This window comes from Podarcis raffonei, chromosome 16 (assembly GCF_027172205.1).
Source record: "Podarcis raffonei isolate rPodRaf1 chromosome 16, rPodRaf1.pri, whole genome shotgun sequence".
NCBI lineage: Eukaryota > Metazoa > Chordata > Lepidosauria > Squamata > Lacertidae > Podarcis > Podarcis raffonei.
Window position 1 is genome coordinate 30741423 of NC_070617.1, and position 22944 is coordinate 30764366.

The window sequence follows — 22944 nt, forward strand, 5'->3', positions numbered from 1 at the left end:
TACAGCATTTACAAAAGATACAGCTGGCTCCGACAACCAACCTGTTCAATGCGAAGCAGGGGAAGAAAAGAGAAGAGGAATGAGATGGGGAATATTGCTATAAACAAAACAAATTATTTTCTGGAGCACAGTGCGGCACAATAACAGGTAAATTGCACAGAAAGACATCTCAGGTTTCACAGGTAGACAGGGATAGAGAAAAAACAGCTTTTCAAAAACAAAACATACGCAGAGCTTAACAACTGGAGTGCCCGTTTTGAAAAGTTAAAACAGCTAGAAATTACATGGTGTTCCCAAAGCACCTCCAGTGATCGAAAACGTTGAGGCTGCAAACCCAAAAAAGCACTTCGTGGGAAGTAAGCTGCATGGAACACAGTGGGACTAGCTTCTGAGTAAATATGTACAGAATTGCAAGGCCAAGCTGCACTCCTAAGCATGCCTACAGCCCCTTCAGACTGGCGAAGATTTTTGTTGTTGTATTTCACAATAGGCCATCAACAGCACTGACGTTCTATGTGAGAAAGTGATTCAGATGAGATTTCTCAGTAACGTGGGTTCAAATGAAATCCCAGAAAGCAAACGCCCAGGTGAGCATCGGGAGGGTCCACTTCCTTCTGTGTGAGACAAGGGTTAAGATCTACCTCTACCTTAACCCTTGTTAAGCTGTCACCCGATCAGGGCTGGATTTAGTTTTGACGAGGCCCTCAGCTACTGAAGATAATGGGGCCCTTTCTATGTCCAGCTGTCCTTTGTCAACAACAAATTGCCGCTGTTTTTTGTGTTGAATATATGCTATATGGTAATTTGTGGACCTAATAGGTATCTAAAGCCATTTGCACATGAAAAAATATGTATTTTGTCAAAGTAATTGTTGAAAAGTCCATGCAGAATGCAAAGTCTATGCAGAATGTAGGCACCTTATATATAGAAATGAGCAAACCAGTGATATTTTAGGGAGCTGGCTAGCAGGTGGGGCCCATTGCTTATATCATAGGAGCCAACACAACACAAAACACTGTTGCTGTATGTAGGTTTTATTGTGTTTGTTTTTTATCTTATATTTTGTAAATGTACATCCAGTTTTTTCCCCTTTAATATTTTTTTGGGGGGTCCCAAGAGAGTGGGGCCCTAAGCTATAGCTTGTTTAGCTTGCGCACGATTAAAGGGGTCTTCAGTTGATTATTTGTGGGACGCGGGTGGCGCTGTGGGTTAAACCACAGAGCCTAGGACTTGCCGATCAGAAAGTCGGCGGTTCGAATCCCCGCAATGGGGTGGGCTCCCGTTGCTCGGTCCCTGCTCCTGCCAACCTAGCAGTTTGAAAGCATGTCAAAGTGCAAGTAGATAAATAGGTACCACTCCGGCGGGAAGGTAAACGGCGTTTCCGTGCGGTGCTCTGGTTCGCCAGAAGCGGCTTAATCATGACCCGGAAGCTGTACGCTGGCTCCCTCGGCCACTAAAGCGAGATGAGCGCCGCAACCCCAGAGTCGGTCACGACTGGACCTAATGGTCAGGGGTCCCTTTACCTTTACCTAAGTTGATTATTAAAACCATTAGACAATCATGGCTGCAACATTACAGGCACTGAACTGGGATGAAAGGGCCACTGAACTTAATGGGACTTGGTCCAAGGACAGAGATAGAGAGCTATACTGTCAAACTGTATCAGATTTGCACAGGGAGGGCAGAGTAATTCTGGGTAGGAGTGGATTGGCAGATGTACTCCAACACATTCCAAGCCATGTCAGTTTGGACTGGCTAGGGCAGAAAGCAGAATGGGGTGGAGGCAGTTTTTTGTTCTTTTTCAATACAGTGGTACCTCGGGTTACAGATGCTTCAGGTTACAGATGCTTCAGGTTACAGACTCTGCTAACCCAGAAATAGTACCTCGGGTTAAGAACTTTGCTTCAGGATGAGAACAGAAATCGCGGCACAGCAGCAGCAGGAGGCCCCATTAGCTAAAGTGGTACCTCAGGTTAAGAACAGTTTCAGGTTAAGAACGGACCTCCAGAACGAATTAAGTTCCTAACCCAAGGTACCACTGTATGTGTGTGCATAATGTGATACCAGGCACATTTGGTCTCTTACAATGGTCTGACTTGGTATAACGCAGCTTTGTATCTTTCTTCTATGTTTCTTCTTAACCAATTCATCCAACTGGCCAATCTGCCCCCCCTCAATCAAAGTGGAAATAAAACAGTTTGCCAGCCAGGTTTCCCCACACTTCATAACAGAAAAATCCAAACCTTTTCACTACAAAACCATTTTTTAAAAAAATGTAGGGGAAGACAGTGGTTTTTGGGTTTTTGGTTGTGATGTGGAAGGGGCTCCTTATGAAAAACTGAACTATCTGCAAAAAGGCTGCCCCGACGGCAGGAAAGAGAAAAACTCAAAGAAAGGAGGAGGGGGAAATTAATGGGGATAATCTGCAGGCAGATTTTAACTCGGGGAGAGAGGTAGAGATGGAAAGAATGTGCAAATATTGTACATTAAGACAGCAACTCCTCAGCAAGGCAAACTAACGTGTGGGTGGCCCTGCGCATTGGCCCTTTCAAAAGGATAAGGCAACGCTAGATCACATAATAGCCATGTCAAAGCTAATCCCCAAGAGGTACTAATAATATAATTCCACCTCAGAAAGAAACCAAAAAAAGCAGGCTCTTCAAATAATGCTGTGGGTGCCCCGACGGGAATCACCCACCCTCCGCCGCGCCACGAGGGGTGGAGTGACAGGAATGCGCCTAGAGATATTATCTTACGGCTCCCGCACAGACAGGGCGGGCTTGCAACTGTCCGGCTCTCGTAAACCACGATTCGGCTTCTGAGAATAGATGGGGCTCAGGAGGATCAGACCTGAGATTTGGCTTCCACAATGGAGACAGACAAGAGCGTGACACTTTGCGGATGTTCAGGCGCTCTTAAAATGGTATTCCTGGGGGTGGGGGGCGAACAGATGAGCAAGGAAAGTGGGACCCTGCGAGCCCTTGTGGTTGTAAATGTCCAGGAAGGGTGGGAGGAGAAACACCCACCACCTGCGATTCATTGAGAGGAAGTTCTCACTGCCCCTCCTACATCGGAACGCATAGCTAAATCCAATCTCATTTGGATACCTAATGGGACGTACGGATTGCTTACGTTCATTTGTATTCTTAAATCAGGATGTGTTTACTGTTAACATCTGCTGCTGATGTTTCTCCCCCCCCCCGGTTATAAGAGCATATCTACCTATATACATGAAAACATAAGGCTGTCGTCACGCTTCAGTTTGCCTGACTGCCAATAGGCATGTGAGGGGCGGGTCTGTGAGGTGTAAAAGCAAGGGGGTTGGTCAGCTGTGCAGGAAGGGCAGTTGGCAAAGGGCCAGGCGGGGTTGGCGAGTGGATCAAGCAGGGGCAGCAGTCAACAAATCAAAATGAAGAAGCGAGGCGCTTTTTCTGCCCTCTCGCAAGTCACGAACGTCAAACGTTACTTTAATATTAAGGGTGTGCCTGTTTGCACGTGGGAAACGGGGCGGATTTTTATCCATGTAAGGAGAGGCTGCTGGATCAGGCCAATGGCCCACCTAGTCCAGCATCCTGTTCTCACAGCAGCCAACCAGATGCAAGCAGGATTTGGGCACACGAGCCCTTTCCACCCCCTGCAGTATTCAGACGCACTGCTGCCTCCAGCTGTAGAGGCAGGGCATAGTCTTTGTCACATAATCTTTAGGCACCTGGCAGAAACATTCCTCTTCTCAGAATATTATGAAAAGGAAAAAAAGTTAGTAATTTGAACAAGTTAATTTTATTAGAAAGTGGATATTGGAAAATTGCTAAAATGAGATTTAATGAAAATCAGCTAGGAAGGATTTGAGGAAGTCATTTAACAATGGAATTTAATTTGGATCTTTGATTGGAAGATGTATGTTTGCTTTTTGTTTTTTTTTTAAATTTTTTGTATATGTTTTGTTTTTTTGTGTTGTCTTGTATTTGTAATAAATTTGGAAAATTAATTTTAAAAAACGGAAAAACAACAACATTCCTCTTCTCCAAGGTCTCTGGCTCATTAAACCATCAATAGCCTTTTAAACTGTGTTGGGGGTGTTGCTGCTGTTTTTGTTTGTTATTATGATATGCATTTTTATGTTTTTTATTGCAAATTGCCCTGTGATCTTGGGATAAAGGGTGGTATAGAACTTCAATAAATAATAGTAATAGCAGCAGTAGTCGTCACTGACAGCCTTTTCCCTCATGAATTTGTCTAATCCTCTTTTTAAAGCCGTCCCAGTTGGTGGACATTACTGCTTACTGTGGGAGTGAGTTCCACAGTTTAACTATGTGCTTTGTGAAGAAGTCGTTACTATTCCATACCCTGACTCCTCCAGCGGTTCCACGAGTTCTAGTGTTAGGTGTGAGGGAGATGAACATTTTCTTTGCCCAGTTTCTGAGCCCCATGAGTAATTTTACAAAATTCTATCTTGCCGCCTGTTACCGTACTTTTCCGTGTGTAAGACGCACCCTTAAGAAAATGGGGGGAGACAGGGTTGTTGACCTTTTTTTAGGGGGGATTGCCAAAATTTTTCCGCATGCGGCAAAAAATCTGCCTATCGTCTGTCCCCTCACTGGCAGAAGCTGCCAATCGCCCGCCCAACTGCTGCAGCGTCAGCACCAGCCCTTGACGCAACAACCAATAACATGCCCAATAGCCGCTGAGAGCTGTGACAGCAACCTATCAAAAGTCCAACTTATGCACTATCCATGTATAAGATGACCCCCACTTTTTAGCATAATTTTTAAAGAAAAAACCAAGTCTTATACATGGTACTCACTTTTTCTCTAAACTAAAAAGTCCCAAATGCTGCAACCTGCAGAAGCAGATGGGAAGAGAGTTCAGCGATAGTTTTGAAAAATAAGCTGTGTGTCCTTGTTTCTCAGTTTGATCCTCAGTTTTGTACGTTTTGTGGTATTTTATGCACTGTGATTTGCTGCCATTTTATTGATTATAGATTAGGAATCTTTTATTGTAACTGATGAGCGTAAATTGTTTGGGATTCTAATGGATTATTGAATATTGCTTTATTTGATAGAAGTTGTTTATTTTAAAGATCTTGTGGACTTTTTAAACATAGGATCTGATTGTTAGTATTAATGTTTGATGTTTTATTATTTTTGGGTATGTTGGAAGCCGCCCAGAGTGGCTGGGGCAACCCAGCCAGATGAGTGGGGTATAAATAAAATATTATTATTATTATTATTATTATTATTATTATTATTATTATTAAATGCAGGAAACTTTTTGCCCAACATGGGGCTTGAACCCACAACTTTGGGATTAAGAGTTTCATGCTCTAAACTAACTTGTTTGTTTTTATTACTCTGTATTTTACAATGTTGTTTTTAAATGCTGTAAGCTGCCTTGAACCCCCACTTGGGAGAAAGGGAGTATATAAATATATTAAATAATAACAAAAACAACTTGGAAGGCGGCAGCTTGGCAAAGGCTCCCCTGTGCTGCTGACTGTATAGCTCATATATAGTTTTTTTATATATCTATATATATATATACAGAGGTAAAACAGAGGCAGAGCACATAGATGCAAAGCAAAGTTGGGAGATTATTATTGTTTTCAAATGTCAAGGCATTAAACTGAATCATGGGAACATTTCTACGGGAAATTCGTTTGACAGAAACAAATTGTTGCTGAATACACCGGCTCTCGCTCTCCGTCTGCCGTAACACAGTCTGATAAAGTACAGAAGTGCTACTGTAGGCCTCAAGGCTTATTTTGACTAAAGCTTAGGAATGCAACGTATAAACACAGGACTCCCGCATTACACTGTTACAACTTGCACTGGACAAAAGCCACATTTACAGAGAAATATCTCACAGGGATAAATCTTGTGTTTAGCTTTTCTTGGCTTCTTCTTTTTTAAAAACACACACACACACACACACACAATTTCCTCACTTAAATCACGTTCCCAAAATCCAAGAGGTGACTGATATACTGCAAGCGACTCCAGGTTCAGTTTATCTCGCTTTCAGCACTATCAAAAGGCCACCACCCTGTTTACCTGGGCGAGGATGAACAGAACCAATGCAAAAAGGGTGGCATCCAATTACGTTCAGCTTTGAGTAGACCCATTGAAATCAATGGATCTCTGCTAGCCCATGTCTCTTCTTTTCAATGTGTTTTTTTTTGGGGGGGGTTAAAATTTACATGCTCACTGATTGTAAAAACGGCAACCCCCAAAAACCTAAAAGGGGTTTACAAAAGAAGAATAAAATTATCAGTAAAAACAGTTAAAAACAACTATTTAATTAAACAAAATCAGTGATAAACAAACAAAACCAGATTAAAACACACACCAACCTTCTACATATTTGGGGAGGCTTGTCTGAAATGTTTTTTGCAGACACCAAAAAGAGTACAGCAAAGGCACCTGCCTGATGTCAAGAGGCAGGGAGTTCCATAGTCAAGGTGCTACCACCCTGAAAGGTAGTTTTCTTACAAATATGGAACAGGTATTGGCGTGGCACTTGTAACAGCACCAATTCCACAGATGGAAGCGGTCCAGTTGGGATATATGGAGTAAGACAATCTCGCGAGTAAATGAGTCCCAACTTATTGAGGGCTTTGTATACTAACACGAACTGGAAACCAGTAAAGGTGACCGAGCACAGCAGGGCTGTTGTGGGAGTTAAGTAAGGAGAAAGAGAACCATGTTTACCACCTTGAGCTCACGGGAGGAAAAGGCAGGATGAAAATGGAATAGATAAAGGATAAGGTCTGATCGGCTGCTGGTGAAATCAACTGAATCCAACCAACTAGATAGCTCAGTTAGGTTAGAGCATGATAATGATTATGCCAAGGTTGCAGGTTTGATCCCCGTATGGGACAGCTGCCGGTTCCTGCATTGCACGAGGCTGAACTCTAGATGGTCCTCAGGGTCCCTTTCCAACTCTACAATTCTAGGATAACGATCAGTGTTCCCCCCCCCCACTAAAAAATGTTTAGGGGTACTCTCAACTCAAGAAAATCACCATTTTATAATTCAAATCATGAAGACCATAAAGAAGGCTGGTCACCGAAGAATTGATGCTTTTGAATTATGGTGCTGGAGGAGACTCTTGAGAGTCCCATGGACTGCAAGAAGATCAAACCGATCCCCTCTTAAGGAAATCAGCCCAGAGTGCTCACTGGAAGGACAGATCGTGAAGCTAAGGCTCCAATAATTTGGCCATCTCATGAGAAGAGAAGACTCCCTGGAAAAGACCCTGATGTTGGGAAAGATGGAGGGCACAAGGAGAAGGGGACAGCAGAGGATGAGATGGTTGGACAGTGTTCTCGAAGCTACCAGCATGAGTTTGACCAGACTGTGGGAGGCAGTGGAAGACAGGAGTGCCTGGCGTGCTCTGGTCCAGGGGATCACGAAGAGTTGGACACGACTAAATGACTAAACAACAGCAACAACAAAATAGTTCAAATCGGGAAAAATAAATACAGCAAATGGATAAAAGTGCAGTTGTACCTCGGAAGTCAAACGGAATCCGTTCCGGAAGTCCGTCCGACTTCCAAAATGTTCAAAAACCAAAGCGCGGCTTCTGATTGGCTGCAGGAAGTTCCTGCAGCCAATTGGAAGCTGTGGAAGTTGTCTCAGACATTCGGCTTCCAAAAAAACGTTCGAAAATCGGAACACTCACTTCCAGGTTTTGATTGTTCGGGAGCCAAAACATTCGAGAACTAGGCTGTTCGGAAACCAAGGTACAACTCTACAGTGGTACCTCGGGTTAAGTACTTAATTCGTTCCGGAGGCCCGTACTTAACCTGAAACTGTTCTTAACCTGAAGCACCACTTTAGCTAATGGGGCCTCCTCTGCCGCCGCGCTGCCAGAGCACGATTTCTGTTCTCATCCTGAAGCGAAGTTCTTAACCTGAAGCACTATTTCTGGGTTAGCGGAGTCTGTAACCTGAAGCGTATGTAACCTGAGGTACCACTGTACAACGATTCACAAAATGTTTAGGGTTCCCCCTAGGGGAAAAAAGGCACTGATAACGATAATTCCTTTCACACCACTTTGCGCTTCGAACTTCAGCTGTTTTCAAGCCCTTTGAACTCTGCCAAGTTATCAATGTTAGCAACAAAGCAAATTGTATTCTTCCCCTCCTCCTCTGCCGCCAACTCCGATAGAAGACACAACAGATGTATGGAGAAGAGACTCTAGAATTACATAAACCAAAATAGGTGATCGAGTCTGCATCTTAAAGCACTTGCTGCCCTCTTGTGGCAAGCGACCGGCAAAAGAGAAATCAACAAAACGGGGAATGTATGCTTAAAAAATATATCACCGTCACTTTTGCTTATTGCATACCATCAACACTGATTGAAATCTACAGTGGGGCTTTATAATCTAGAAGTCACCGTTCTTACACGGCCTCTGTTAACTCACACTGGGAGTTTAATTATTGCATGGATATCCCACTTTTTCCCCTCCCAGGAGCTCAAGGTCGTGTACGTGGTTCTCCCCATTTTATCCTCATAACAGCCCTGTGTGGTAGGTTAGGCTGAGCGGCCGTGACTCACCCAAGGTCACCCAGTGAGCTTCATTTCAGAGTGGGAGGATTTGAACTCTGGTCTCCCAAGTCCTAGCTTGACACCCTTAACTGTTGTACCACACTGGTTCGCTCAATCGGGCTGTTTGACCAAAATGTATTTAATAAAACAGAACCGTTTCTATATATGTGTGTGTGTGTGTGTGTGTATACACACATACACACACACCTACACACACACCGTATTTTTTGCTCTATAAGACCCACTTTTCCCCTCCTAAAAAGTAAAGGGAAATGTGTGTGTGTCTTATGGAGCGAATGCAGGCGGGAGGCTCTGCTCAGCACTCCCTTTAAAGAATATTTTCCCCCTTGCATTCCCCCTCTAAAAATTGGGTGCGTCTTATGGTCACGTGCGCCTTATGGGGCGAAAAATACAGTATATTCTCCTTGGATGTTGGCATTCTCTAAACTGAGAGTGTCAGTCTAAACTGAGAATGTCAGTCTAAATTTCCCATTAATAGCTACCACCCTGAAAATACCGCTCCTCCGTCAAATAAGCTGTTACCTGTTTCCAGTTTTGGGCTACCGCCCTAACAGCAAAGGAAACCGATAACCTCCAATAAAGCATCTTCTAAAACTCTTCAGTCACTGTCTACCACGTATGTCCACTGCATATGGCAACATGGACCTAGTCTCCCACCCTCCCAAAATTTGGGGTGGCACTGAAATATTCATCTCAGAGTCAGATATCACCCATGAACCAATCTAAAAGAATTATCTTTAAGCTTTGCACTTTTTCTGACCCGTTTTTCTGAATCTATCCCCTTACTAATATCCTGTTCCCATGCTTGACATAGACAAGCAAGTGATCCAGCAGATTCAGCCAGCAAAACGTTATATACAGTGGACCCTCCAGATATGAATTAAATTCATTCCGGGGGTGTCTGCAACCCGAAAAGTCCGTAGACAGAGGTGCCACTTCTGCACACGCGCACGGCACACAGAGCGCTTCTGCAAATGCGCGCAGCGAAACCTGGAAGTATACACTTGGAGGTTTGCCGTGTTTGTAACCCGAAAGTTACGTATCCAGAGCGGTACGTAACTAGAGGGTCAACTGTACAGTGGTACCTTGGTTCACAAATGGCTTAGCTGACGAACAAATCGGTTCCCAAATGCTGCAAACCTGGAAGTAAGTTTTCCGGTTTGCGGACGTTTTTCAGAAGCCGAACGTCTGACGCGCCTTGGTTTCCAAACAGTTTTGGGAGTCGACTGGACTCCCGGAATGGATTAAGTTTGAGAACCAAGGTACCACTGTACGTTCCTTCTTGCCCCTGGGATATTCCAGGCAAGGAACCACCGCAAACGCCCCATGCTCAGGGGAAGAAATGTTATCACTCGCGTGGGAGACCTCGATCTGCGACACTTACGTTTTCCCAGGAGACTTTTTCAGCCAGAAGAGATCATCACTCGTTATCCCATACTCCCGTGCTCCCGCAATCTAAGAGAAAGAACAAAAGAAAGGTGCACCCATCATAAGCTGACAAGAGCAGGCCTGCTGCGTCAGGCCAAAGGCCCATCTAGCCCAACATCCTGCTCTTACAGTGGTCAAACAAATACCTAAAGCAAGCTCTTCAGCAGCTCCTGGGTGTTTTCCACCTGATTCCTAGAAACTGGTGCCGAGAGGCACACTGCCATAATTTGCCCCTTCCTACCACCGGAATGTAGGGACGCGGGTGGCGCTGCGGGTTAAACCACGGAGCCTAGGACTTGCCGATCAGAAGGTCGGCGGTTCAAATCCCCGCAACGGGGTGAGCTCTCGTTGCCCAGTCCCTGCTCCTGCCAACCTAGCAGTTCAAAAGCACATCAAAGTGCAAGTAGATAAATAGGTTCCGCTCTTGCGGGAAGGTAAACTGCGTTTCCGTGCGCTGCTCTGGTTCGCCAGAAGCGGCTTAGTCCTGCTGGCCACATGACCCAGAAGCTGTACGCCGGCTCCCTCGGCCAGTAAAGCGAGATGAGCACCGCAGCCCCAGAGTCGGCCACAGCTGGACCTAATGGTCAGGAGTCCCTGACCACCACCGGAATGTGGCCCTCACAAGGTTGCCCAGAAGACCCCGTGGCCCTTGGGCTGAGAGTGTTTACCACTTGCCGTATCCTGCAAATCAGGATCCATGCCTGGGTACAGGTGTGATGGCTTTCTCTCTCCTCCTTGTTGCAAATCTCCCGCTCCCTTCACTGTAGTTTGACAGCTGTATCGCCGCTAACTATGGTTAACACCAGCCAGGGTTGGATTAACGCAAAAAACTTACGTTTGTGGGATATTTAGGCCTTCCCCCCGTGGCAAGGACTATGTTTTCTGCTGTGAGCAATGTCTGGGGATAAAAAATGAAAATAAATCAGAGAGTTTAAAGGAAAGAGCTGCCATCAAGCCCGAGCATGTGTACACTATTCAAAAGAATCCTTTACTGTATTTGCAAAACTATTAAAACTACATTTTATTGCATTTTTTAAAAAAACAAAGGAAATATAGCCAAGCAACTTACCTCTTTGCCTTTCATCAGCCCACGAATTGTGTGTGGATCCACGAAACTGCCTTTCACGTTTAAGTATTTCACTTTCCTATTATAACGAAAAAAGAAAGCAGTAGCTTCAATGCTACTCTATTTGCAGCACGATCCTCAACCTGATCCAGCCGATTCCTGGGTAGATCAGAATCACCTTGATCTGGGATTCAGCTGGATCTGGTGCACGTCCTGACCTAATTACATCTATTGGTAACACAATGGTTGATACTTATTAAGTAAAAACAGTTTGACTGCGTGAGAAAGAAGAATTGCATTTACTTATCCTGCAGCTGCACCCTGTGGCCCCAGTTCAAGGATTTGACGTAGTTTTGAACAGCTTTTGACATTGCAGACCTGGGAAGAAAGAAGAATAGGAATGTTATATTTGCTTTAAAACAAAACAGGAGACGAAGAATCACAGAATACTAGAGCTGGAACATGAGGATCATCTAGCCCAGGAATGTAGGAATCTTTCACCCAACGTGGGGCTCGAACCCATGAGATTAAGAGTCTCAGGCTCCGCCCACTGAACTATCCCTTGTTTTAAGAGAATAATGAGAGAAAGAGGCACATCTGCTAGATATTTTGTAGAAGACGTTCACCTGTCTGTTCTCTATGTATCCAAATATCTCTTAAGCAAATCACAAGCAAATTTGGCATGATGGTTTTTGCTTATGTTTTGATGCCATTTTGAACGAAGATGGCAGGCAAAGGCTTTCAAAGCTTTTGCACTGCTTTTGATAACCGATTTCAAAATGGCCCTGACTTTTGTTTGATTTCCAAGCAACACCAGGTATGAGGCTGCAGTTTCCCATAACCGCATGTGGAAAAGGCAGTGCGGAGGCCACAATATGTGCAAAAGCGCCACTTGCAGTCATGGTCAAGTTACATGACACCGTGCGTGCAAGAACAAGACCATAGTCACCTCATGGACCACCCAGCAGAGTGTCCAGCTGGCCCAGGAATATATGCTGCTTATTTATTTTTTATTTGAATACATTCATCTATCGCTTAATTGGTTTTTTTAAAACAACAACAACAACCATGCACTTTACATAAAACCATATAAAATATTCATTTAAAAACTCTCATAAAATTAATACATTAAAAACAAACTGGCATACAAATTTATCAAAGTACAAATAAAACCAGCAGTTCTAAAAACAAATACACAAAATAAACCTACAGTGGTACCTCGGGTTAAGAACTTAATTCATTCTGGAGGTCCGTTCTTAACCTGAAACTGTTCTTAACCTGAGGTACCACTTTAGCTAATGGGGCTTCCCACTGCCGCCGCCCCACTACCACGCAATTTCTGATCTTATCCTGAGGTAAAGTTCTTAATCTAAGGTACCGTATTTTTCGCACCATAGGACGCACCGGACAATAGGACGCACCTTGTTTTAGAGGGGGGAGAACAAGGGGAAAAAATTCTTCCGCTCTCTGCCCAGCGCCCCTTCAGCGAAGTGGCAGGAGGCGCTGCGCAGAGAGGGGGAGAATTTTCCCCCTCTTGTTTTCCCGCTCTAAAACAAGGTGCCGTTCAGGCGGCTACCTTGGAAGCCTGGAGAGCGAGAGGGGTCGGTGCACACCAACCCCTCTCGCTCTCCAGGCTTCAGGTTCCTTTCGACCTGCTCTTTGGGGCTGGCGGGGGGAAGCCCACCACCAGCCCCAAAGAGCAGGTCAGTGAGCAGCGGAAAGAATCAGCGGAGAGGCTCCTGCCATAGTCACGCGTCACCTCTCCAGCTGGGAGAGGGTCGCGGGGCTATGGCGTCTTCGCTCCATAGGACGCACACACATTTCCCCTTCATTTTTGAAGGGAAAAAGTGCGTCCTATAGAGCGAAAAATATGGTACTATTTCTGGGTTAGCGGAGTCTGTAACCTGAAGCGTCTATAACCTGAGGTACCACTGTACTTGTTAAAATTGCATGTCGTAATTGCACGGCTGGGTAGCGTTGCCTAAACAAAAAAGCTTTTCAGCCAGTGCCGAAAAATCATTCCACCAAGACGCTTTCCTTAATATCCATTGGCAGGGAGTTTCAGAGAGCAGCTGCTTGCAGCACTAATATCACGTTGCACTTGCACAAGGGCCAGTTTCCCCGTTTCCATATGAGGTTGCATAATACTTTTTGTCCATCTGGGTTAGCATCTTACTGGCCGTTCACCAGGGCCTTAGCCAGAAGGGTCTTTTCCATCCTTTGCCACCTGATCCATCTCAACTGCGGATGCTAGATAATAGACACAAGACCTTCTCCATCCAAAAGCCTGGTCTCTCCCTAACAATGTCAGAAACATTTGGGCCTCCTGATTTACAAGCAGTCCAGCGAGTGGCACTGGCTGCTCTTCCTCCTCCTAAGTCTCAGTACAGCCTTTGTAGAACTCAACAGGGAGCAGGTGGGAAGCAAAACCAGAATTAGTGGGCTCTGCCTGCCATTAGCTCTGCTGGACTTTCTCTCATTCCTGCCGCACTGGTCCTAGCTGGCACCAGCCTCCACTGTCTTTTCAGAAATTGAACCCGGAGCTTCCCCACCCCCCCACGGCTGATTTCCGTGCCTCCCCCGGTTCCATTCCCCCTCCTCCCCTTCCGAAGCTCCAGCCGAATTCTTTAGCGCTCTGGATAATACAAGGCGGCGTTAGAATCCTGCTGTTTATTTTACCACGCTGCACAGTAACCGGCTTTCAATTTGATTTATCTGCAAGCGCTGTGAGCTATTACTTAGGGAATGATTGCAAATCAAGACCATAAATAAAGGCACCTTCTGGGCAAGGACGCCAAGATGGGAACAGAGCAGGAGAAGAACCTGGAATTTCCATGCAAATATCTAAATCCGTTTGGCCTGAAGGCACAAGTGTAGGCCCTGGATGGAGAATGCCACCAAGCCTCTGTCCATGCTGCGCTTTCTTATTGGATGATAAGTACAGCTAGTGAGGGGGCGTGGCTTTATTTGAGGGCCAGACAGAAACTCCCGGAGGGCCACATTTAGCCCCAGTCGTGAGGTTTCCCAGCCTTGCACTACAAACCCACTAGGAGCTTTCCATGGTGCTGAACCTGTGCTGTTTTTTCCTGAACCCAACTTTCGTGGCCTCTCTCTTCGTACACCTGACTTGATCTGATTTGACTCCTCCTGCTGTGAATTCATAGAATTGTAGAGTTGGAAGGGACCACAAGGGTCATCTAGTCCAACCCCCTGCAAGGCAGGAAACTTTTACCCAAAGTGGGGCTCAAACTCACAATACTGAGATTAAGAGTCTCATTCTCTACCAACTGAGCTATCCCTTCAATCTGTGAATTGGGCTGTGAATTTGCCCAATGCGTCTGCCTGATGAGGTTTCGCTCAATTCAAGCCACATCTGCAGAATGCATTTAAAGCACTATTATACCACTTGGACAGTCACGTACTCCCCCCGAAAGAATCCTAGGAACTGTACTTTCCCCTGAAGAGCTACAATTCCCAGAGCAGTTAAAAAACCAGGGGACTCAGGCACTGTAACCCTGTGAGGAGAACAGGGGTTTCCTAACAACCCTCAGTACCCTTAAGAAATGACAGTTCCCAGGATGCTTTTGTGGAAGCCCTGTTTAAAACGATATGGTAGTACCGTATTTTTCGCTCTATAGGGCGCACCTAGTTTTTTGGGAGGGAAATAAAGAAAAAAAATATATTTCCATCCTGCTGGCTGTCTTGGCTTCCTCTTTAGCCACGCACAACCTCTCCAGCCAGGAGAGGCTGCGCGCGGCTTCGTTTTTAGCCGCGGGGCTGGGGCGGGGGAAGCCCGAGCTTCCCCCACCCCAGCCCCCAGAACAGGTCTGGGAGTGGCGGCAAGTGCTGCGGATAGCTGCCCGAAGCCCGGGGAGCTCAGCGCTGCGCTTCCCGGGCTTCGGGCTGCAATCTGCAAGCCTTCGGAGCCCGGCGGGAACTCCCTCCGGGCTTCGAAGGCTTGCGGATAGCTTCCTGAAGCCTGGAGAGCGAGTCAGCGAAAGCCTGCATTCGCTCCATAGGACACACACACATTTCCCCTTCATTTTTGGAGGGGAAAAAGTGCGTCCTATAGAGTGAAAAATACGGTGTTTTAAATGTACAATGCAGATGTGGCTTAAGTCAGTCTAGGACTGCTGCCCACATCCTATCCCCATGAACTCCAGGCCTCTGCAGAACAAGATGCGAGGCATCTTGGCAGAGTATTGTGTGTATTGGACAGATTGCGTCCAGGTTTGTTATCCCAGAACAAATGACCACAGTTCTTAGTTATTCCAGAAGAAATGTGGTGTTCCCTCCATCACATATATGTGGAACACCATAAAGTAAGAATGGGGAAGAATGGGGAGTCGTAGTTTAGAAACAACTATAAATTCCCCCATCCTTTCAGTAAAGCAGATAAATGGGATTCATTTTACCAGTCATGATTCACGGGATAGGATACATTCCAGCCATAGCGCTGGGCGTCTTTGAGAGAACTTCCCAGGAGAGCTGCTTGGTGCATCAGCTTCTTAGGAATGCAACCAACGTTCACACAGGTTCCACCAAGACCCCATTTGGTTCCTGCGGGAAAACAGAAAAAACGGACGCATGTGTTCAGTGCCCCAGCCTGTCCTTAAAACGACATACCGTATTTTTTGCTCTATAAGGCTCACTTTTTCCCTCCTTAAAAGGGGAAGTGTGTGTGCGTCTTATGGAGCGAGTGCAGGATGCGCAGCTATCCCAGAAGCCAGAACAGCAAGAGGGATTGCTGCTTTCACTGCGCAGCGATCCCTCTTGCTGTTCTGGTTTCTGAGATTCAGAATATTTTTTTTTTCTTGTTTTCCTCCTCCAAAAACTAGGTGCGTCTTCTGGTCTGGTGCGTCTTATAGAGCGAAAAATACGGTATATAAATATTGTTCTTATTTGAATTTATGCTCCACCTTTCCTCCCCAAGGAGCCTGGGGCGGCAAAGAGAAATACAACTTAAAGCAAATACAACACCATCTGAAAACAGTGAAAACTTCCTAAAACCAATCTGTATTTTGCTTCATATTGTTACGTGACACTCCAATCTTTGCTGAGCCGCTACACGAGATTCCAGCTGGTGTAGGCGTACCTTTGGCAATGAGGCACAATGACGGCTATAGTGTATTGATCATATAAGGCTTATTTACACATTTATAAAATCATAAAATTGTAGAGTTGGAAGGGACCACAAGGGTCATCTAGTCCAACCCCCTGCAATGCTGGAATCTTTCGCCGAACATGAGCTTACTTATGGAGGGGCTCGTAGCAGCAGCACCCCAAGATGTGACAGCTTATTTCATAGCAGCAGCAACAAAAACCCAGCACCATCTTTTCTCTGCAGCCTATCCTGTGCTGCAGGGCACAACCCAGCTTTACTGTTCTTTTCTCTGCTTCCTGGTTACATCCCTTCTGACCCCAACCCCATAGCTTCCCAGCTTTCCATTTCTACCTCAGGAAGAGGCCTCACATCTGCATTCTCACGCCTATTTCCTTTGATCCTGTGTTGTGTTAATGCCTAATCCTTTGATGCTCTGAACTCCCTAATTGTTTATCCCCCTCAGGCGTTCACCTCACAAAGAAGTCTGTCCGACTCCATTAACACTTGTTGATTTTGCTAGGATTACAATGTCCAAGGCACAACTCATGAAGCCATTCCTGGGTTAGCTCTTCACATATGCTAATTCCAGGGGGTTGACAGCAGCTAACCCCTCTCTTAAATACGCAGGAGTCTGGCTATTGCCAGTCATAACGTACCACTTCGAATTAAATCCTAAACATTGATTAAACCCAAGCATTTAGCAACCACAGATCCATAACAATATATTACATGAGGGTGATGATGACCAAATTGTTTCTTACCTTTCGGAGATGGTTCCACATAATCTAACACAGCTACCTTCTTTCCAAATTGGGAAGCTTCAGAAATAAAAAGAAATTGCACAGTTATTTTAAAGGAAAGAGTAAGGCACCAAGAGTAAGGGGGAGGTTTTTGCTTTGGTGAGTTACTGTATTTTTTGCTCTGTAAGACTCACTTTTTCACTCCTAAAAAGTAAGGGGAAATGTGTGTGCGTCTTATGGAGCGAATGCAGGCTGCGCAGCTATCCCAGAAGCCGGAACAGCAAGAGGGATTGCTGCTTTCACTGCGCAGCGATCTGTCTTGCTGTTCTAGCTTCTGAGATTCAGAATATTTTTTTTCTTGTTTTCCTCCTCCAAAAACTAGGTGCGTCTTGTGGTCTGGTGTGTCTTATAGAGCGAAAAATACGGTAGTTTTGCCACTGCCTGTACCCAACATCCACCGCACCTTACTGTAATCACAGCACACTCAATTTCATTTCACTTCATTCTCACTTTTAATTTGTATACCGCCTTTCTATATTACTATGAATAAGGCAGTCTATAAGCAGAACAAACAAACAAACAAACAAACAAACAGAAAATACAATGGTCACACACATCCTAAAAATTTGATCCAATACAAAGAATCATAGAAGCATAGCTATAAAATGAACAATAAAGTAATATCCAATAGCCCATTAGAATACACAATAACTTAAATTTAGAATACAGTAACACAATAAATTAAGTAACAAAGAGCTGGCCAAGACGCTGTTCCCTTATTTTCATTCTGATTTTCAGTTATGGTATCTTTGCTGTCACATTATGATGTTCCACAATAAATCAGGCCAGAGGTAGCCAATGTACCGTAGTTTTCTGTGTATAAGACTAGTTGTGTTTTTTTTACCCAAAAACAAGGTTTAAAAACTGGGGGCGTCTTATACATGGGTAGTGGGTAGGGGTGACGGGTGATTGGTTGCAACCGCGAGCTGCAGATTGTCACTGGCGAACTGAAGTGTGATTGGCGGCTGTGGCGAAGGGTCGTTTTGTATTGCCTGTGGGAAATGGGTGTGTGATTGGTTGCCGCGTCAAGAGCTGCTATTTACTTCCGCTGTCGGTGATCAGGTAGATGCTTGTAGCAGATGCGAGTGATTGTTAGCAAGCGGTGCGAGCGATTGCAATCGTCGGGCTAGTGATTTACTGCATCCCCCCCCCAAAAAAACTCAACAACTCTTCTCAATACTTCCCTCCAAAAAGTAACAACTTTGGGGCATTTTGAAGTCCCCCAAAATAGGGGGGGTATTATACAAGGGGGCGTGTTATACACAGAAAAGTACGGTAATCCTCTCTGGATGTTTTGGGCTATAATTTCCATCAGTCCCAGCCAGCACAACCAATGGTTAGGGATGATTGGAGTTGTGGTCCAACGAAACCAGGAGGGAACACTTTGACTCCTGTGATCTACCGTATTTTTCGCTATATAAGACGCACCAGATCACAAGACGCACCTAGTTTTTGGAGGAGGAAAACAAGAAAAAAAATATTCTGAATCTCAGAAGCCAGAACAGCAAGAGGGATCGCTGCGCAGTGAAAGCAGCAATCCCTCTTGCTGTTCCGGCTTCTGGGATAGCTGCGCAGCCTGCATTCGCTCCATAAGACGCACAGACATTTCCCCTTACTTTTTAGGAGGGAAAAAGTGTGTCTTATAGAGCAAAAAATACGGTACTTAATTCGTTCCGGAGGTCCGTACCACTTTAGCTAATGGGACCTCCAGCTGCCGCCGGAGCACGATTTCTGTTCTCATCCTGAAGCAAAGTTCTTAACCTGAAGCACTATTTCTGGGTTAGCGGAGTCTGTAACCTGAAGCGTATGTAACCTGAAGGGTATGTAACCTGAAGCGTATGTAACCCGAGATACCACTGTAATAGCAAAATAGAGTTCCACTCCCAACCCAGGCTTATTACCGTATTTTTTGCTCTATAAGATGCCCCAGACCACAAGACGCACCTAGTTTTTGGAGGAGGAAAACAAGAAAAAAAATATTCTGAATCTCAGAAGCCAGAACAGCAAGAGGGAGCGCTGCGCAGTGAAAGCAGCAATCCCTCTTGCTGTTCTGGCTTCTGGGATAGCTGCGCAGCCTGCATTCGCTCCATAAGATGCACACACATTTCCCCTTTTTAGGAGGGAAAAAGTGAGTCTTATAGAGCAGAAAATACAGTACATTAAACACTACTGCTGCTTGACTCTTAACTGAAACCTCTGGGATTCAGCAAAGAGGCAAAGGGCCTCCATCCTCCCTCTCAAGCTGCTCTTTGCCTATGGCACCATCCATGTCTTCCTGCCCCTCTTCCTCATCTGACAACACCTGCCGCCCCAGCCCCAAGCCAGTCAAGGTAGTGGGAATCACAAGCCCTCCATTAAAAGCAATCCGGACAACCAGTCGTCGGCAGCCCCACAAAGGAAAGGCAACCTAGGTTCTGCTGGACCACAACTCCCATTGTTCCTGACCATTGGTCATGCTGGCCAGAGCTGACTGTAGTTGGGAGTCCAAAAACATATGGGAGAAACAGACTGGCTAATAACCCTGAGCTAGAGCAACAAAAGGATGCGGGTGGCGCTGTGAGTTAAACCACAGAGCCTAGGACTTGCCGATCAGAAGGCTGGCAGTTCGAATCCCCGAGACGGGGTGAGCTCCCGTTGCTCGGTCCCTGCTCCTGCCAACCTAGCAGTTCAAAACCACGTCAAAGTACTAGTAGATAAATAGGTACCACTCCAGTGGGAAGATAAAGACTGTTTCCGTGCGCTGCTCTGGTTCGCCAGAAGCAGCTTAGTCATGCTGACCACATGACCCGGAAGCCGTATGCCGGCTCCCTCGGCCAATAAAGCGAGATGAGCGCCGCAACCCCAGAGTCGGTCACAACTGGACCTAATGGTCAGGGGTCCCTTTACCTTTACCTTTAGAGCAACAAAAGCAGCTGGGAGGATCACCCTTGGATGAACTGCCAACTAACACATTGCAATAATGATTTACAGGTGCAGACCTTGCTACAGCATGGTGAATTTCATTACCCCTTTTGGGCGAAAGGCCAGGCAGAGATAATGTTGAGATAACTCAACCCAAGGAGAGCCCTGCTAATAAATCGGGCCAAAATCCAGCACCTTGTTCTCAGAATTGCCAACCAGATGCCCACGGGAAGCTCAAAAGGAGGACCTGGGCGCCACAGTGCTCTGCCCACCTGAAATTCCTAGCAAAACAGATATTTAGAGGTATAGTGCCCCCAACAGTGGAGACAGAGCAGCGAATAGCCACTGATAGACTATCCACATCTCTGTATGCCCTGCCTCCTTCCCTCAGGAAAACCTGATCTTTGGAGCTCAATCGGAACAAACAGCAATCGGGTTTTCTGTGGTTAGTCATTTGTTCCGATCTCAGAACCAAAGAGCAGGTTTTCCAGGGGAAGCGGAAGGGGGAAGGCAGAACCGCTTTGACCCATGCCTAGAAAAATGTGGTTCTAGTGGGAAACAGTTCAGACCACAAGTGTGGACAAGCCCTTTGGGCTTAATGTGGATTGTAAGCCCCTTCTTCCTCCTTTAATTCTTCCTTGTCTATGCAGAGTCTTCCTCCTCTACCCCCTGCTCTCCCACAGTATTCGCATTCCATCAATTTATAGAATGGTGCTATGATGTTGACAGTTTTATTCTTGACCCCTTTGGCAATTATCCCGAGCAGAGTTAGGATGCCTCACAACTGCGCATGATGCCATGAATTACCTTCTTTCGCGCAAGCAAGGCCGCCAGATCCTCCCCCGACGACTAGGAGATCATACTCGTGCTTCTCTGAAAGGAGAAAGGAGGGGAGATTTTAAAATTTATTTTTATAGCACAATCCAGGAGAGATAAGGCTAAGTATCTGAAGAGGCAGCCTGATATTTGGTTGGCCTATTTTGTTATCCAGCTTAGGGCCCTCATATTTACGGGACTGCCTCTCCTGGTATGCCCCATAGAGGACCTTAAGGTCCATGAATAATCGTAGTTTAGAGGTCCTGGGCCCTAAGGAAGTCAGATTATCCTCCACCAGGGCCAGGGCCTTCTCAGTGATGGCTCCAACCTGGTGGAATGCTCTGTCCCATGAGACCAGGGCCCTGCAGGATTTAACCTCCTTCCACAGGGCCTGTAAGACAGAGCTATTCCACCTGACTTTCAATTTGAATTTAGCCTGATCTTTTATTCCCCTTCCCTCCCCCTACCCTTTTTATGAAGATTACCCGCTCTGGGATCCCACAGCTAATTCTCCCCTGGTCTCCTCGCTGGCCCAAATAGGACTAATTTAGCCAGCTAGCCCTGGTGATCATCTAATGTTTATTGGATGGATTTTCCCCTAAATTGATTTTTGAACTTTGAATTTATTGTTATTCATGCTTTTATACTGTACTGTATTTTATGCTGTTTTTTGTTGTATCAAAATTGTGTTTTAAATTTGTTGTTAGCCGCCTTGAGCCTGGTTTTCTGAACCAGGAAGGGCGGGGTATAAATAAAAAATTATTATTATTATTATTATTATTATTATTATTATTATTATCTTGGCGGGGGGTGGTTACAGGCTGCTCGCCCTGTGGTACATGGAGTTGAACAGGTGCTGGGAACCTTTTGTTCTTCAGATGTTGCTGAACTACAACTCCCATCAGCCATAGCAAGCGTGGCCAATGGCCAGGGATGATGGGAGAGGTAGTTCTGCAACATCTGGAGGGCCCAATGTTTCACACACCTGGAACAGAACTTTCAGTAATGCCCTGGTTCACATATAACATTTAACCATGGTTTAATTTAATCATAGTTAAAGTCGATTGTCTGAACCACCCCCTTGGCTTAACCATGGTTTATTTACTATTACAAGGATTGTTCAGCGCAGTAATCTATGGTATCAGTATTTGGAGGGTCCCCTCCCCAAGAACGCTCCTATTTTCAGCTGTAAAATTGTAGATGCTGTGAAGTGTATCATAAATCTCTCTCTCCCCCCCCCCTATTTTGCTGAGCTTCAGAATGACAGACAGAAACAGAGAGAATCACACAGACATTTCTTTGCAATAGCCTGTTTGTGCTCTTGCAAGGCTGTTGCAACAGTAGAAAATATTACCTCAGCTTTCCCCACCCATTCTAGGCAGGAGCATGCAGGAAATGTACAAAACAGTTCTAAGCAAGGACATCACATAACCTGGCACTGAGAATCTAGAAATTTCCGAATCGAGCATGCCGAGTTTGGAAAACAGTGCAGAAAGGGCATGTTTTAATAGCATTCTCAGATGATAAGTCATCATGAAACACAGTGAGACTCTTATGACAGGAGCTGGGTCAAAAGTGTCCCCAAATTTCCATCTGTTTATTTGTGCTGGGGAGAGGGAGACAAACCCCGCCTGTCACATATCTCAGTGACCCAAATGGTTATGAGGGAAGGGGGAAAACAGCTTTGTGGTCTGCGCTCTTTAAGAAGGCCTTGGGAATTGTTTGAGAGGGAAAAGGTTGTTTTTTTCTTGAGGTTTATTTGCCAGATAGGCCGTGGTGCAAAAAACAAACAAACACCAAAGCAGTGATTATTTTTAAGCCTGAAACATTATCATTGCTGGGTGCACAAGGGAGGAAATGAGATTTAGCCAAAAAAAAAGAAAGAAAGAAAGAAACGAAAAGAAACCCTATCAACCATCAGATTGCTGAAGTTTTCCTGAGAAGCACAGACAGTATCCAAATCAAGCCAGCCCTCCCCAAGTCGCCTCAGACGGCCCCCAAAATTGGCCAGATTGCATAACAACAAAGCAAATATCATAGAATCAGAGGGATGAAGGGAACGTTTACAGGCCATCAAACCCAAGCTAATGTGACAGCCGGCTGCTTCAACTCCTGGCTTCCAAAGCAGACTGGTTTCTCTACTGCCTGTCTCTCACACCTTTAGCATCTTCCCCGCAGGCAAAAGAGGGAAGAGGGGAAAAAGGTAAGCAGGAGGACTGATAAGAGGTTGGACATTCCCTAGGTTATGGGGTGTGG

At 45.5% G+C, this 22944-nt stretch overlaps 1 protein-coding gene across 2 annotated transcripts in view; it reads right to left on the reverse strand.

The window, feature by feature from the left end:
• The window catches only part of TXNRD2 (thioredoxin reductase 2), a 61561-nt gene that overhangs the window by 34449 nt on the left and 4168 nt on the right, over positions 1 to 22944 (reverse strand). For both annotated transcript variants that reach the window (XM_053369481.1, XM_053369480.1), the window contains exons 2-9: positions 20680 to 20745; positions 16933 to 16989; positions 15483 to 15627; positions 11371 to 11445; positions 11071 to 11146; positions 10837 to 10899; positions 9958 to 10028; positions 22 to 41 (exon numbers count right to left, since the gene is read on the reverse strand). In XM_053369481.1, coding sequence (XP_053225456.1) covers positions 22 to 41; positions 9958 to 10028; positions 10837 to 10899; positions 11071 to 11146; positions 11371 to 11445; positions 15483 to 15627; positions 16933 to 16989; positions 20680 to 20745 — 573 coding nt within the window. The remainder of the gene's footprint in view (positions 1 to 21; positions 42 to 9957; positions 10029 to 10836; positions 10900 to 11070; positions 11147 to 11370; positions 11446 to 15482; positions 15628 to 16932; positions 16990 to 20679; positions 20746 to 22944) is intronic.